The 17,894-nt window shown below is 31.0% G+C and overlaps 1 protein-coding gene across 2 annotated transcripts; it reads right to left on the bottom strand.

Moving 5' to 3' along the window:
• Nucleotides 1–5,459: 5,459 nt before the first annotated feature.
• LOC107491312 (uncharacterized) lies at nt 5,460–7,690 on the bottom strand. 2 transcript variants are annotated; one of them, XR_008009310.1, is made up of 3 exons: nt 6,652–7,690; nt 6,317–6,542; nt 5,460–5,887 (listed from the first exon to the last, which is right to left on the bottom strand). XR_008009310.1 is itself a non-coding variant. In XM_016112150.3 (2 exons), exons 1-2 carry the CDS (start codon nt 7,432–7,434, stop codon nt 6,381–6,383), a joined length of 945 nt encoding a protein of 314 aa, XP_015967636.1. In that variant the 5' UTR covers nt 7,435–7,690; the 3' UTR covers nt 5,992–6,380. The 2 variants fall into 2 exon arrangements, 1 of the variants encoding a protein (XP_015967636.1); XM_016112150.3 differs by lacking the exon at nt 5,460–5,887 and having other exon boundaries at nt 5,992–6,542.
• Between the last annotated feature and the right edge of the window lie 10,204 nt (nt 7,691–17,894).

The raw sequence follows: 17,894 nt of genomic DNA on the forward strand, positions 1-17,894 counted from the left end.
AAGGCAAAAGTAAATACAAAAGTGAGAGTATTAATAAAAATAAATCAAAGGACTTCAAAATAGGATAAAGGTCCTCTGCTCTGTTACCATCAAGCAACTCACCGAGGTGGGTTACGACCTGCATTCGAAAAAATAACAACAAAGTATGGAATGAGAACTAGAGATTCTCAATATGGTAACAGTGTCTAGTGATGTAAGATATAAGACTCGTGGACGCCAGAGGAAATCCTAGAGCTTCATATCCATCATGAGATTCAAGCTTAAAACATAAATAAATTTATAATGTTAACTTTAAAGCCACAATAAAAAATGGGTAATCTAACTTAAAAAATTTCTAAACTAAAAATTCTCCGCTGTCCCACAGCCTTCGCCTGCCTAACCGAAATACGATCACATCGCCACCGCCTTCCAAACCTTATCAATCCCAATAGAATACACAAATAAGACAATACAAGGAAAGCACAAGTATAAACATGTATATCAAGTAATTCAAATAGGCAATTAGACATGTTATACAATTAGGCAAGCAATTCAAGTCGGCAAAGCAAACAAACAGATAAAAGATACACATGATGAATGCCTGTCCTATTGGCTGTGATATCACATCGTCGGTTCAACTGCCAACACGACACACCTCCATGGAGATGTCACCCTTCGGTCTCATGATGGAAACCCCCGAGATATCAGTACTTGCACACTATAGTGATTCCTAAGGGATGCGAGTGGAATACTCTTGCCACGGACCTCACATCTCAACGTAAGCGGGACGAACCACCGCCCTTACGCTGCTGCCGCGACCTCGACAGGCGGAATCCAACCGCCGTCCCTGCCAGGCGCATATCGTCTCAACAATTTCAATATAAAAACATTACATAAGTGGTTTTCAAAAATTAGTTCATTCAGTATATCAATGATCCATCATTCCATTCCGAGCCCCAGACTCATCTCAACCACCATCAATTCATAATTTTCACAATTCATTATCAGTGATCATCAACACAATATTCCGCCTTCTCACTCAACCAAATTCGTCCTCAGTACTCCAAAAACCTAAGTCTCTATTTTCTAAACTTTTTACAAGAAATATACCCAATTAAACTTACCTAAAGCATCCTCCATATGCTGACACCTAAAAACAAGCTAAAGGATCTTAGATAAAGGTCACGGAAGTTTACAAGCATGTCGGGAAGGTGAAACAGTTAAAAACAAGGTTTTTATTGAAAAACAGGGCAGTGTGCGTACGCATAGAGTTGTGCGTACGCATGCCCATAGGGATTTTCAAGAGGTGTGCATACGCAAAGAGGGGTGAGTACGCACAGGAAGTAAAAATCTTCATTCTGTTTATACGCACGATGCGTGCGAACGCCCTCAACAGAATGCACCTTCCAGCGTGTGCGTACGCACAGCTTGCAAAGATTCAGTAGGTGGTGGGTGCATACAGACCGTGCTAGCAATCCTAACAATAGGGGTGTAATCGGTTCGGTTTGATTCGGTTTTGGATCGAAAACCAACCGAACCGACCTGATCGGTCCTATAATAATACCAACCATTCGGTTGGCTGCTGTTTGATCAACCGAACCGAACCAACAGCGGTTTGGTTTAGTCGATTTTTTCAGTTTTCTTACACCTATTGATCAGAATTAAAATTATCATAAAATAAAGTTTAAATCCTTCAATAAACTAGAATAACAAGAGTATATCACATCCAAGTTCAATACAAATTCAACTTAATTAAACATAAAACAAAGACAACTAATAATGTCTAGCAAAACAACAAAAATAAACACATTTTAAACTGAAACAGTCACTTTATAACAAATAAAAAACCAAACAGCCACCATGCTTAATCTGAATCCACACCAGACTCATCATCATCTTCTCCGGTTGATGCAATTTCTACAAAAATAAAACAAAAAAGCAATATAGATTATAAACTATAAACATAAACCATAAAAAGAACTACAAATTTTTTTTTTTGCATACCTAATTCAAGTTTCTCAAACTCTTCAATAAGCTCCTCAAAATCAGTTGTCATTGGAGAAGCACGAAGCCAATGTTGTGTGCATATCAAAATTTGTATTGTTTGATAACCCATGTGCCATGTACCTATTTCTAAGCTTCATTGTGAAAGAACCATGGTTCTAAATTAAGTACTGTTTAGATTGATAACTCAAAACAAAGTGGAATAAATAAAACAATTGAGTAATATCACGTGTGAAGAAGGTTTTAACAAGGTTAAACTCTTTATTTACTCTCAAAAATAAGTACTCTTTATTTTCTAAATTAAGTACTCTTTATTTAATCTTTCTGTGTTAGTGTTATCAAACCTGCATCTAAGTAATTATTGGTCTTTTGGTCTAGAAAAGACTAAAGAGTACTACTATTCACGTTCATTTTTACCTCTAAACTTGATTTATTAAGTATGGGATATTGCAGGACATAATGCATATATAAGGACATGACAATGTTTAAAATTTGTGGCTAACTACAATATCCCAAATCCATAACTTAAAGAAAAAAGAACACCAAAAATTAAATTACGAAGATACTTAAAAAGAAAAAGGTATCCAAATCCCTCAGTTTCATAGACAGAAAATGTACTCAAGAATATCTAATAACTTGCAATAAATTTTGAAAAAACCAAAGATCAGGGAGACAAAACCAGTCCTAAAGATTAATCAGCGAGAAAATTCAATTAGAATTCAAGTGGCCACGCAGTGACTAAAGTAGGTAAAATATCTCTGTAAGCACCAAATTTTTTTATTTTGGTTATATGAGTTAATATTCGGAATAAATTATGAAAAAATCAACGAACAAGAACATTGTGAACAGCAACAGCAACAAACTTCCAATCAACCCACCAACAAACTTTATTTAATTTTTTTATTTTTTATTTTCAATTCAACGAACAGCAACCGCCACAAACCTTCAATCAACCCACCAACAAGAACATCTAATAAGTAATAACTTGCAACAAATTGTGAAAAAATCAAATTACCAACCTCAGAAGACGACATTGTGAGTTGCAGAAGAAGGCTCGGCAACAGAGACTGTTGGACGGCGACGAGGACTGCTGGACGGCGATGAGGACTGCTTGACGGAAGAATGGCTCAGACGGAGATCGACGACGGCGAGACGATGGCGTGAAGACAACTCTCTGCAACGCCCGTGATGGAGATCGATGACATCCTTCACGGCGACTCGACGACGGCACTCTTAGCTCTCTGGCTCTCTGGCTCTCTCAAGCTCTCATTCTCTCAGGGTCTCAGGCAATCAAGCATAGAGGAAAAAGATGGAGGTTGTGACTTGTGGGGTTGTGACTTGTGTTGTGGCTGCGCTGAGTGAGTAGGGATTGGGAGGTTAGAGGATTGCATATTAGGTTAAAGGGCAAATGTGTAAAAACAAGGTTTCTGAACCAATATTTTGGTTTGGTTTGGTTTAGTTCGATTTTGCGATAAATTTCGGTCCGGTTCGGTAACTTACACCTCTACCTAACAATAGGCATTCCCCTGTGTGTGCGTGCGCACAAGCGTATGCTTACGCACGTTTTCAAAAATACACAGGATGTGCATGCGAACAAGGCTGTGCGTACGCACAAATCAAAATTAGCCACTGATGAGAGCACGCGCACAGCAGTGTGCGTGCACACACAAGCTAGAAATAATAAAATTCTGCAACATCACATAATTCATATTTTGACACCAAACTTTAAGCGGTCATAACTTCTTCTACAAAAATATATTTTCTACAAACTTTATATGAATTGAAAGCTCTCAAATTAAAACAAGTTTCATCCAATTCTAAGCTTTGAGACTTAAGTTATGATCCGTCAAAGTTTACCAAAAATATATTTTTACCAAAGTTCACTAAGTGCTCAAAACTTCAAAATTTACAACCAAACCAAACCAAAACCACACCAATTTCAACTCACATCAGTTCTTACCATTTGTATCACATTCCACCACTCATATCATCAAATTCTCAAACCCGAATATCAATTATATCGCCCTAAACCATTTCTCAAATAACAAACTCATCAATCATCATTCGATCACTATTAATCATGAAAATCAACTTCAATTTCAATCTCCAACTTCATTTATCAACCTCAACACCAAAATCCATCAAAATAACCTAAAATCATCAAATCATCATACATCATCATACAACAAATTCAACAACCAATTTAATCCAATCCTATCCTATGGGTCACTAGCCTAAGTATCCAAAAATATTATATATTACATAGAGGAAACCATAACCATACCTTGGCCGATTTCTAGTGTACAAAACACCACTTTGAGTCCAAACAAACTTTCAATCACCAACAAATCACCAATCTCACCTTCAAAGCTCCAAATCAACTCCAACAAGTACAAGAACTTAAGTAAAACCATATAAATGGTATAAATCAATACCTAGGGTTTCTAAGTACACAATTTCACAAGGTAAAGAGTTTTCTTACCTTTTTCGATGGTGTTTGGGGCACAAACAACCAGTAGCCCAATCTTAGAGACCACATAATCAATCAAAACACAAAAATTCACTTAAAACCAAAATCCAAATTTTTGAAATTCTTAGGACAGTAAACTAGGCAGAGATGAGTGAAAATCTTACCACAATACCTAGCTAGAAGTGACAGACTTGGCAAGAGTTTCGCATAACCGCTAACGGTACGCGAATCGGAGCACCGTTTCTCGAGTTATGGTCAGCAGAAGTGATGAGTGAATAGTAACAATGGTGAAAAGCTCTCACCTCTCTTCTCACTTCAGCTGCTGTTGTGTTTATGTTATGAGGATGAATGTGGCTTAAATGTGTTTATTTGAGTGTATTTATATGTTGGGCTTGGGCCCAACTTAGGCCCGGTCCAACCCGTTAGCATTTTTTGTCCGTTTGACCCAACTTTAGGCCAAATCTTTAAAATTAGTGCTCGGTTTTCAATTTTAAATATTTTTCTAAGGTTTTCTGCTGTTTTTATTATTCTCGCATAGTACCGGACAAACTTAAGCCAGTACTGCCGGTTAATTTACCGATACGCATTTTTACGCAATTTTTCAAAAAAAATTACATTTTTCAACTTAGAAAAATCTGCTGAGTCCAAATATAATATTTATATTTCCTAATTAATATTCTAAAATTTTAGACCTATTCCAAATAATTAAATTATTATTTTACATTAATTAATCGGTTAATTTAATTCACAGTTCTTACAGTTACACTCTGCTATGTAGCACGTCTTCTAAGGTGACAGTAACCTTTTCACCAACTTGAACGTGGAAGTGAGTTTCAAGACTCTATCGTTCCACTAGAGCACCCAACAGTGCGAAATGTCCTAGTGCAAATTGTGTTTTTTTTTTGGTGACAGTGCAAATTGTGTTTAAATGCAATTAAAATGTCTCTGATTTTTTCGTTATTGTTTTTCTTTTTTTTCATTTACACCCATAGATTTCCGCAGAAATGCAATCTTAAATGGAGGCCTATGATGGAGCTGGGCTGGAACTCAGGGCATTTTTAACCGGCCCATTGCCAATGCTAGAGCTATTCATTTCAGATCGTAGTTCTTGCCTTCTTGGTGGTCACGACTTCACACCAAATCACTTGTGATGCATGACCATATTGGGTTCGAAGATGAACTCTTCTCAGGAGAGTCGAATTCACGTTTCGCGAGCTTGTAAAGTCCGATTGCCAGTAACAAGGTTCAATACCTACTAGGCTACTACAGTTTAGCTACCCAACAAAATTGCTTCTCGACACTTTCTTCCCCACCACGTTTAGCGCGTAATTGGAAGCTTCTTTGCATAGAAATGGGTCAATATGCTCTTGGTTTACACCAGTTTTGCAGGACCATAGTAAACAATTATCGTAGTAAATAAGCATATCGCATAGCCTGCATTAGAAACATACTATTACACTAAAAATCTGATATTCAGGTTTAGCAACTACATAACTGCTTTTCTATTAAATATATGAGTGAAACCAGCAACATAAATATACAAAGAAAGACAACATTCACTCATGATACAATTCAGAGAACAAAGGAAAAAAAGAGTAACAAAAAGGTGCGCTTTAATGGAATTTGAGTTTAATTTCTCCAGCCTAAAGAAACCTAGCTCAGAACTGAAGAAGCTAGAAGAACCAAACCCATGTAACTGCCACTGATCATTATCTAGACTAATAACTTAAATGAATGCTATATAGATGCGTCCTTAAAGCCCTTTAATCAATTAACTAAGATATTCTGTTCTATCACAATCCACTTTCTTCGGTAGAGAGTTATTGACATATAAACAAACGAATGAACGAACTATGTACCTACCAAAAGTAAATTAGCTTTCAAAGCAACAAAACAAGATTGTTGTTATAGGCTTTCAAGTTTCAAATCAAGATTCTTCATCAGAGTCAGAAGAAACAAGCATCTTGTCCTTTCCCTTTCCCTTTCCCTTCCCCTTCCCAGATTGTCGCGCCTTTCCATTCCCTGCGTCTTCAGCAACCTTGTACAAATCTGCTGTAACCTCTGTTAACCACGAACCAGGAACAAGACCCTGCACAGCCACGTTAGCGCAGAATCAGATTACAACAAATCAAACAGGAGTACAGCGACGCTGCAGAGATTCAAGTTAATACAAGTCAAGAAAGATCGATGCAACTTACATCCAATTGCTTCCGGATACTACTGGGCCTTTTGTTCGGCCTGCGCGGCGGCCGGTGGCCCACCATCTTTATGAAATCTTCTTCAACCTCCTTCCTTGACAATTGAAGGGAGAATTTCGGCCTCGGCGCGCTCTTATTGGAATTGCTTCGAAGCTTCAGCAACTTAACGGTGCCGCCGTCAGTTCTTGCAGGAGAGGAATTCTCATCAATCTTCAACGGTTTCTCGCTCCCGCCGCCAAGTCCGCCGTCGGAGAATGGAATCTTCCACTCCGCTCGCCTTGTCCTCAGATTCCACGTCCTCGCGCCCTCCGCCGCTAACAAAGGCGGCGATTCCCGCTCGTTTTCATCCTCCTCCACATTCATCTTGTCGTCCTCTTTGTTCCTCAAAATGGCGTCTTTCATCTTGTCAGCCTCGGTTTTCAGATCAAACATCAGTTTTTGCCTCATCGCCTCAATTCCGTCCTTGACGCCGTCGGCACCGCTGCGGCCCTTGCCATTGATTCGCGACCTCGGCATCTTTGCCACCGAGTGGTTTCTCTCCTGTTCCGTTTCCCTCTTCCGCCTCGGCGGTGACTCATCGGACATTGAAACTGAAGATCGGCGATCTCCGCTGCTGGAGCGGCTAGAGCCGGCGGAGTTTGTGCACCTCAGGTACTTCTGGCTTCCCCACTTCAAGTGTGGAAGGTTGAAATTATGAAGACGGTTTGATCGCTTGGGACTGGTCGCCATGGACTCCGGCGCTGGAACTGTCCCTCTATCTCCGTTCAAACCCGGCAGCACCATTTACATGAAGAGAAGGAAGAGAATCGGAGGAACGAGAAAGAGAGAAGAAAACCCTTTCACTCCGCCAAGTGTTTTGGGGTGCGTAGGCAGAGGAAGAGAGAGCTGAAAATTCTATCGAAAATCAGAAACAAAGAAAGAATGAATAGGCTTTTTTCTGAGGTGGCCGGGAAATTAAGTTAATATAAGGAGTAGGGACTGAGAAGAGGGGGCGGTTTTAACGTTTGGGTTAATGGACTTGGAGTTGGACCTTGGGATGCATATGCACATGTTTCCGTGATTCCTTTTTATTTACACCATAAACCTAATATAAATTTAAATATTTTGTTTTCAAGTGAAATTCTTATCTAAATCGTAAATCTCAAATTTATTTAAAAAAAATATAGGTAGATAATAAAAATATTAAATAATGTGAACAATGAATATATTAAATGTTCAATTTATTAGGTGTATAAATAATTATCTTAATATTAAGATTTAGATAGATAATTTGAGAGTGTAGTGTATTTTTATTTTATTAAACTAATTATAAAGTCTATTATTTACATTATTCACAAAAACTATTGTCTACCTAACAAAGTCCTTGTTTTTATCACATTTTGATCCGAAAACTTAGTTCTTAATAAAATGTATGAGGCAATTCGATCTATTTAAAAAGATAATATATATGGCTAATAAAATTTATCATTTTAGCATTATTTTGATAATTTAATTGAACTAGTTTTTTTTATTGTATATGTCATTGTGGCAAGTCAAAAACTAATCTATTGTGGTACTGAGCTCTATTTAAGAGGTTTGTCGTTGAATGGGTTACTGCATGCATGACACGGAATTCGAATTCCCAACACTTACTTAAATGGACGAGTGAACTAATTACTAGACCAACCAAACTTAATTCTCTAACCAAAGTAGTTAGTTCGAACGAATTAACCAAAAATCAACTACTAAATTATTTTAATTCAGAGTAAAAATTTATCAGTAGTAAATGGATCAAACAATCAAAAAATTTATTCGGGATTTGTTAAAATATTTTTATACTAAATTTAAAATTTAAAATTTAAAATTTTAAATTATAAATACTAATAATATAAAAATAAAATATTAATCTAAAATATTAACTAATATTAATGAAAATCAACTTTTTTTCTTTAAAAAATAATATTGCATATGTCAACATCAGTCAATTTGTATATTCAATTCCAATAAATTGCATATAAAACTTGTACTTTAGAGTTTTGAAACACATGCATTTTTCTTTTCTTTTTTTTTTGTTCGCGACATCTACAAGTCCAATAATAATAAGTATTCAAACAAGGTGAATACTATCGTCTAGATTATAGAAAAAATCTAATACATATAGATTATGTGTGATTAATTTCTTTGGACGATATTTATCATATTGTTGTTTCGATTCTATTCAGATGAGTTGATGGATAAAATAGGCACCACTGGCATAATAGTATTTTGTCTCTTTCAAATTCTATTAGCACGTAATTAATTGTTAAATATTTAGTTGGACTTTTATCTTCATTAAAACTCACTTTTTTTTTCTTATTTTTGCAAAATCAAAATTAAATAGTTTAGAGAATAAAAAAAATAATTTCTTGTTATTATTTCCTTTTTTTAACATTAATTTCAAAAAATAGTTTGTAAGTGTAAAATCTCGTTTGCCAATAAAACTCTTTATTTTAAAATTTTAAGTACAATTATATTTTCTCTCTCTCTCTCCTAAATTTAATATGAGAGACTATTATCATAGTCAAAATAATTATTACTAGAATTTTATTAAATTTTATATTTTCTATTTAAATATTTTTTTATCTTCTTACCTTATTGCTATATCCTTTTTTTCTGTCTACTTTATAAGATATAATTTTTAATAGTTTTTATTTATCATTTTTTTACTATTGTTTCACTTGATTTTTAGTAATCTTAACAGAGTGTCGAATTAAATTTGTATTAAAATCTCAATTCGAAAAATAGATGTGACTTTTCTAAAAAAAAGTAGGCTCAACCCAGAAATTATTTAGTGTTAGTGTCAAAAGTAAATTGTGCAATACAATGCAGGCAATAAAGTGAAATCGAAATAAGAAAAGAAATAGAAAATAGAGTTGAAACAGTTGAAAATGTAAAAAAAAAAACACTAAATAACAAATGAGAATGAGTAAACTGAAATAATAAATTTAAATAAATAAACAAAAATAACAAAGCAACGATAAAAAAAACAAATAACTGAACCAAAACAACAAAAAAAAACAAACAGAACTAAATTGAGATTAAAAAAAAATTAAATAACAGAATAAAAAAATATTAAAAGTCCTTTTCGTAAAGGTGGTCATTTTCTATTAACTTGCTCAGTATAAAGTATTAATTTTAAAACTAAGTCATCAATTATAAATTCTTTATTCTTCACCTTCTTGATGTATAATTTAGCTATCATTTTTTTTTTGTCGAATTATTCTATCTAATGCAGTTAGTCAAGATTGATCTAACTCATTTAATTCATCCATTATACTCGACCAGCATTGTTTGACAGGCAAATCATTTTGTTCTACCACTCTAATAGTTTACAAATTTATTTTTAAGTAGTCAAACAACTTTATGACCATATACTAGCTGATAAGGTGTTAAACTTGTGGCCTCTTTAGGTAAACACATATTTATCCATAGTACTTGACTTAAAGTATTATGTCAATTTTGAGGTTGTCTCCCTATATACTTTTTAATCAAACTTATTTAAATTTTATTAGTGGCTTCGGCTATTAGCTTGTGCATAGTAGGGAGTCGAGTGTACTATCTTAATACCTCGTAATTCAACAAACTTCTATATTTGTCGACCTATAAACATAGTCTCTTGATCTGCAGTCAAAGTTTGGGTAATACTAAATTTATGAATGATCTACTCCTCAATAAAGGGATTATCTTAGCTCCTGAAACTTCTTTCATGAGCATAGCTTCCACCCACTTTATAAAGTAGTTGATCACACCAAGATAAACTTATGATCCTTAGTCAAAGACTCAAAGGAGGGTGAATCATTCTTATTAAGTCAAGAGCTCATCCTCTGAATGGTCATAGTTTGACTATAGAATATAAGTCAGAAGCTGAGACTTTTTGAATAGGTGCATGCCTTTCGTATTATTTACAGTGTCAAACAAATTCAATACAATCTTTTATTATTGAAGGCCAATATAATCCTTGTGGATGCAAGATCTAATGCATCTTTTGACCTGACTGGTAAGCTCCACAAATACATTTATGTACTTCAGCCATAGCCAAATGAACTTCTTGAATACCAATACATTGGAGTAAAGAATCATCGACACTCTTCTTAAATAAATCCTCTCTAATGAATACAAATCTCAAGCTAGGTATTTAACCTTTTGATATGCTTTTTTATTGGGATTCTTGAGATAGTTAATGATCCTGAATCTCTAATCATTTGGATCTATTGTATTTGCACAACATACTCCTCTTAATGCCAAAGGAGTTAGATTAGTATCAAATTTATTGAATTCTTTCATTAAATTGGAAGATATTTTATAGCTAGAAGTCATTTGAGCTAAGTCATTTACTTTCTTATTCGACTCTCTAAATATATGCTTTATTGAAATAGAGTCGAATTTAGCTAGCAGTTGAGCTGCTATCATAAAATATTTAGCTAAATTTTGATTTATAACTCTATAATTTCTAGTTAATTGCAAATTGTCAGTTGTGAATCTCCTATTATTTCAACTTTTTAAGCTCCTTTTTGAATTAATAATTCTAGAGTAATAATTAAAGCCTCATATTCTATTTTATTGTTCGACAATCTTGATTATAGTCAAAACATAAATTTAGTTGGCATGTCATCAAGAGTGATTATTACTATTCTGACTCCTATCTCATATTGGTGCTTAAATCCATCAAAAAATAATCTCCAATGCTTAAGTTCTAAGTATCCAGTTATATTTTTAACGAAATTAATATCAATGTCAACAAAAAGATGATCTACTAGGAAGTCAACAATCACTTGTCTTTGACAATTCTAGCAAGGACATAGAATAAAGAGAATTCGATTAATTCTAACATCCACTTGGTTAAAAAAATCTGATTTTTAAGGGTTAAAAAATATGATTTTAGAACTGCATTAAAAAAATTAGATTTTCAATTTGTATTTCAAAAAATCAGATTGAAAATCGGATTTTAATTTAGGATATTAAAAAATAGACTTTCAATTATGTGTATTTCATTACTTCAAAAAATCTTAGGATAAATGCTAAATATTATAGAAAAAGATCTTCAATCAAATAATGGTACCCAAGCATACCTTCCTTGTTTAAAAAAAAATTAACTTATACTCTGTAATTTTTTAAAAATTATTTTTTTACAGAATTCTATTAGCGAAGGATTGAGATTTGTGTACTATTGATTTTTACATTGTCGTTATCTTGCTAATTGTCTAATGATCTTATGTTGTTTTCAGGATTAATCAAATACTTAGGAAATTTCGGTACACGGTTAGTAGTGTAGCCGGAACTGTTGTGCCCCTGATAGTCAAACCCAAGCTACTTTGGTGAGTTAAGTAATGCAACACTTATTTGAAATGTTGATTTGCCTTTTAAGATAGACTTTTAGTCAATACCATTTGTGCGAATACTGAAAAAAATTGGTTGATGTACTAACTACTTTGTTTTTAACACAAGGATAGAACGACGGATATGGAAACCAATACTTCAAGTGCACGGCGACGTACCAGGGCACCTCCACTTCCGTATTTCGACAACGGTGTTCGACAATCTCGTGTTAATGCTGATCGTTTTGACCACCGTGCAATGAAAAACGGCTGGCTCCGTCAAGTGACATGGGTGACACTCGAGCTCCTGCAACACGTACAAAGCATCGGTTATGCGATGAAGTTGCAGATGTCTATTCAGATGATAAAGACTATGACTCGGAGACACATGAAGTTGAGTCGTTCGATGACCATGTTGACGACTTGTTTGCCGTGCATGAAGCTGAACATCAAGGCAATACCAACAGCAAAAAAACGGACATCGATTTTTGGGAAGTTGATGTCATCAGTATTATTTTTTGCTTGTATCTTATAAACCATAATTAATTTTTTTCTTGAATTTTAATTCTTTGGGTAACACTAATGTTTTTAAGCTTTTTTCCTCCATTAGAAAGCGGCGTGACTTCTTGTATGGATCTGACTGTTAAGGAGATATTAGCATTTTTTCCTAGAAGAAAGATCGTACTTAAACATAATAGAGAGTTGCAACCAGTTGGTCAGGCAGCGGGTCTATTAAGCGGGTTCTTCAGGAGTTTAGGGGGCTGATTTTCAATAATTACCAATTTATGAAACTAGTTGGAAGATAATAAACAAGACTATCAAGGAGCATGCGATTGACCAGATTAAGGTAATTTTTAAGTTTTTTTTATAAAGTAAAGCTTTACTACTGTCTGAATTTTTTTTAGGTTGTTCAACCGTATTTCAGCTGTAAAATATTTTTTTTGTCTCTTAAATCAATAGTACAATGAGAAGATTAAGATACACACACATAATATCGGTCATACAAATTCTTTTGTTTAGTGTAAATTGCATTACATTATTACATAACTTAGTTTCAAAGCAATTGATCCTTCGTGTATAGCAATGTAACTAATAATAATAATAATAAAACTTATAAACCTCGTGAGATTTTCAAGGCCGCTTCTATCGTAAACAAGTAGAGAGTGACTAGCTATTATTTATGATTTTTTGTTAAATTAAAATGTCAAAAGAAAATAAATATGGTACACATTTACATAAATAGAATCTGTTATCCTACTGAATTTAAAATGTCTCTATATAATTTAATTATAAAGCTTGATGAAGGCAATTAACAGTTCCAAATTTTATAAATTAAAATATTTACAACATTAATTATATTAACAATTAATAAAATTTTATGTTAACAATTGACCAATATGGTTATATATTTATTCTTTAGAATCCATCTCTTGTTCTACATACTTTCTAGAACTGTAGTTCAAATTAAAAATTGAATCATTTTCTTCCCATCTGATGGAATATTAGACCCGTCTTCACTTTGAAATTATTTTTAATGAAGAAAAAAGCTTAGAAATTAAGAAAAGTAAATCACAACTGTTTAAGTTTTTTGGTTGGTAGTCAGGGCCTAGGGGAAAACATCTTTTGTACTATACACAGAAGCAAGTATACAAATAATTTATATTATTATTTTATGGTGGATGTGACAATACTCCCCTCATGTTTGGAGTTTTGAAACTCTTTTATATTATCAATATTATAATGTGTATTGACACAATTTTTTAATAAATATTTTATTAATAGAGCTTTTATTATATATTAAAAACTTCATCAAATAATTAATGCCAACAATATTTTTTAAAAAAATTAATATTTAAAAAATTAACACTAACATAAAATTATACTTTTAAATAAAACCCATAAAATAATTATAAAATATTAATAGAATACGTTGCTTAATAAAACACTAATTTAAAAAAAAACGTTGCTTATAAATTATTTTTATAAATTAATAATTTAATCTCCCATCTTTACTTATTAAACAACATTTTTTTAATTATTGTTTTATTAGTGTTAATTTTTTTATTGAAATAAAATAAAAAAATTATTGTTTCCATAACAATTTTTTTATTTTTATCTTTTAAGATTTATTTTGTTTTAGAATTTTATAAACTCATTACAATACGATCTAAATTGTACTGATATATTTTTATTTTTATTTAATTTAGTTTTATTCACATAATTTAAAATTTAAAATTATAAATTTTTTAAATTAAAGTTTAAATAAATATAATTAATTAATAACTTAATTTAATTTAATAAAAATAAACGTATTCGTATTATTATATTTATATGATTAATTATATTTATTCGATTTAAAAAAATAACTATTTAAAATCGTTAATTATAAATTAAAAAATTAATATACTCGTATTATTTTTCATACGATTATGTTTACAATACTCCCTAATAGTTTGGTAAATCAACCGTGTATAAAGTTTTTAATTATTTAATGAATCAATACTCTATATATTTTTATTTTTAAATTAGTTTTTTGCAGTTAAAATTTTCATTATTTTCTTTATATTTATTTTATTGCTTCTGCTTTAAATATTAAAATTCTTTATATTTATTTTACCCCATAGCTCTCTTTCTCAAATCTCACTTCTAACCAAATTTATCACTACCGTTTACTATCGTGACCGGTGTCTCGTTCAACGTTATATCTCCTTCATCATTTTCTATTATTCTATTCGGATATGTTTTTAAACTATCTTCAATTTTTGTCCCTATTTTAATTGTTCTGGTATTCTATTTTTGTTTCTATTTTAGTGTTTTAAATTAAAATTTAAAATTTTACTTTTTAACTCATTTAGTAATCTAATCCTAAAAGAACATCTTAATATTTAAACTTAATACTAAATAATATATTTAATTCTATTAATTAAATTTAAATTCACATTTTCGTGTTGTTTCTTTTATTTACCAAAGATAAAAAATTCAAATTCAAATTTTTATTTTTTAATTTAATAAAACAACTTTAACTATTTAAAGAGTATTTTTATCATTTAAAATTATATGAAAAGTACATTTTAGTCTTTTAAAATCAAATTTAAATTTTAACATTATAAATTTATTAAAGAGTAAAGTACTGTTTTTGTCCCCAATATTTGGGATAAGTCTCAAAGTTATTCCTAATGTTTAAATCGTCTTATTTAAGTTTCTAACATTTTAAAATTGGCTCCATATTAGAATTTGATTTTTAAATAAAAGAAAAAAATAAAAAAATATAAATAAAAAAATGAATGATAATTAAAGTGAGATTAGTATTAGATAAAAATTATATAATTTGTTGTTAGATTGGTTGTTTGAGCTTGTAAGTCGGTGTCAATTTTTATAAGGACATTTTTGTCTTTATAAAATTATCTATAAGAGTATTTGATAAATTAAAATTTAAAATTTTATTTTTTAATTTATTTAAACAAATTTAATCCTAAAATAATTTTTATTGTTTAAATTTATAGTTTTTGATGCATGTATACAACGTCAATACCAAAGAGATATTTTTGTCTTTTTATTAATATTTAAATAAATATTTTATAATTTTTAAATTAATTTTTAAAAAAGATAATTTTATCTTTTTAAATTTAAATTTAATTTTTTATTTTTATTCTTTTTAAAATTAAATTAAATTTTTAATTCAAATTAAATAACTTTAATTTTAAAAAACTTTTAGTCTTTTAAAATTAATACGAAAATATATGTTTGACTTCAGTTTTTTAAATCATCTCAATTTTGCCCCGCCGTCAATTCTGTTAATAGATTCCTAACGGAAGTATAACATTGAATCAATTTTAAAACTTTAGGGACTTAAATAGGACGATTGAAACGTTAGAGACAACTTTAGAAGTTACCCCCAAATGTTGGGGACAAAGACGATACTTTACTCTAAAATTTATTTTAAGCATGATATTTTAATTTTTTCATATTAAATTCAAAATTTTAAATTTAAATATATTTAAACAAAATTAATATTAAAAATATATTTTTGTTTTTTAATTAAATTTTAAATGGATATTTTAAAAGTTTAAACTAAATCTTCAACAGGATAATTTTATCTTTTTTACATTCAAACATATATTTTTTATTTTTTAAAAATAAAACAACTCTAATCTTGCCAATGAATTATAGTTCAAATGGCATAATCTCTCCATACTTATATAAGAGGTTGCGGATTCGAGTTTCTTTATTTTTGAAAAAAAAAAAACAAATCTAATCCTAAAAAAATATTTTCCCTTTTTGCAATTAATTAAAACATATTATACTTTTTTCAAAAATTCACTATAAAGAAGTATTTTGTCTTTTTAAAGTTTTTAATTTTTTTTGTTAAAAAGTTTTTAATTTTTATTTCTATTATAATGTAACGATCCAATAGCAATTTAAAAATAAAAAAGCCTAAAATAAGCCCAAGTAAAAACCAAAAAATAACATTAACCCAAATATTATTTAAACGATTACAAAAAAACATTATTTACCGTAACTTATTCCTAACTTTATAAGAGGAGATTTAATACTCCAAACAACTGAAAAGCACTAAATCGCGTCCCTTACTTTATTTGTAGTGTGTAAGTATCATTGTTGTCAAGAGAACAACTATTTACGTAGCGTTTGGTGGAGAGACAGATACTGAAAGACTGAGACTGAGAGACAGAGATTAAGAGACAGAGACTGAAATAAATTTTAGTATTCTGTTTGGTGTCAAGTGAGAGACAAAAATTGAAACAAGAATAAAATTCTAATTTAATTTACACAAAAGATAAAATTGGAATTAATTAATTAAAATGAGAGTATTTTAGGTATAAAATATTATTAAAGTTTCCGTCTTTGTTTCTAAAAATATCAGTCCCTTCTGTCCCTACATTTTGGAGACACTGAAATACTGAAATTTTGGGAACAGAGACAGAAACTTTAGTACCAGTCTCTGAACCAACAAACATGATACTATGTCTCAGTCTCTCAGTCTCTGTCCCAGTACTGCAAAACAAACACTACCTTATGTGTATTTATTTTCTTTAATTTAAACTCAAAAAGAAACTACTAAAGTGCTAATAACATTTTTAATGTAAAAAAGATTAACTAATATTAATTCAAATATAAATAAAAAATATCATGACCTTAAATTACTCAACTCAAAACTAATATAAAGGATTCAAACTAATTCACCACATTATCAAATCACTAAAAATAGAAATTTTAAGATAGCATTGCGTCTAAATTGTACACAGAGTTTGTACACGTCTCTTTATAGAAGTATACATTATTGCTTTTTATTAGTTTATGATATATTCCTTTTTCACCCCATCATTCGGTCACATGCTTAATTGCTTATGAGTTATGACTTATTTTTCATTTTCATTTTGTGAAATTATACGTAGTTGCCCCCAATCTTCATGCATAATGCAAGCAAAAAATTGAATTAACATTTGCTTAAATGTGAAAAGAAAATAAAAAAATTCTGAACCAATGGTTGATGATTTTGTGATTTGGGCCACACGATATGATAGAAGATTTTTATCATGCATCTTATGTAATCTTATGATGTGAGATATTTGTAACAAGTCTTTCATCCCGAGGACAATCGAGGAGGAAGAATAAAGCGAGGAATCATACAAAAGATAGGAAGAAACTAGAAGAACATAAGAAATCTTTTGTTTCATAAGTTTTATGATAGTAGAAAGACTTTTGAGGAAAATACCAACCATAAACCATCAGGAATAAATGCAAATTACTGAAAATGATTTTTTGAATATCGGTTGAAGGACGACACAAAGGTAACAAATATTATTAAGTTGGTATTTCATTCTATTCAATTTTAAACCCTCTGAATTATTGCTAAATATGTTGAATTTATTGTGATAGTAAAAAAACTTC

Source organism: Arachis duranensis, chromosome 5 (genome assembly GCF_000817695.3).
Source record: "Arachis duranensis cultivar V14167 chromosome 5, aradu.V14167.gnm2.J7QH, whole genome shotgun sequence".
Classification (NCBI taxonomy): Eukaryota; Viridiplantae; Streptophyta; class Magnoliopsida; order Fabales; family Fabaceae; genus Arachis; species Arachis duranensis.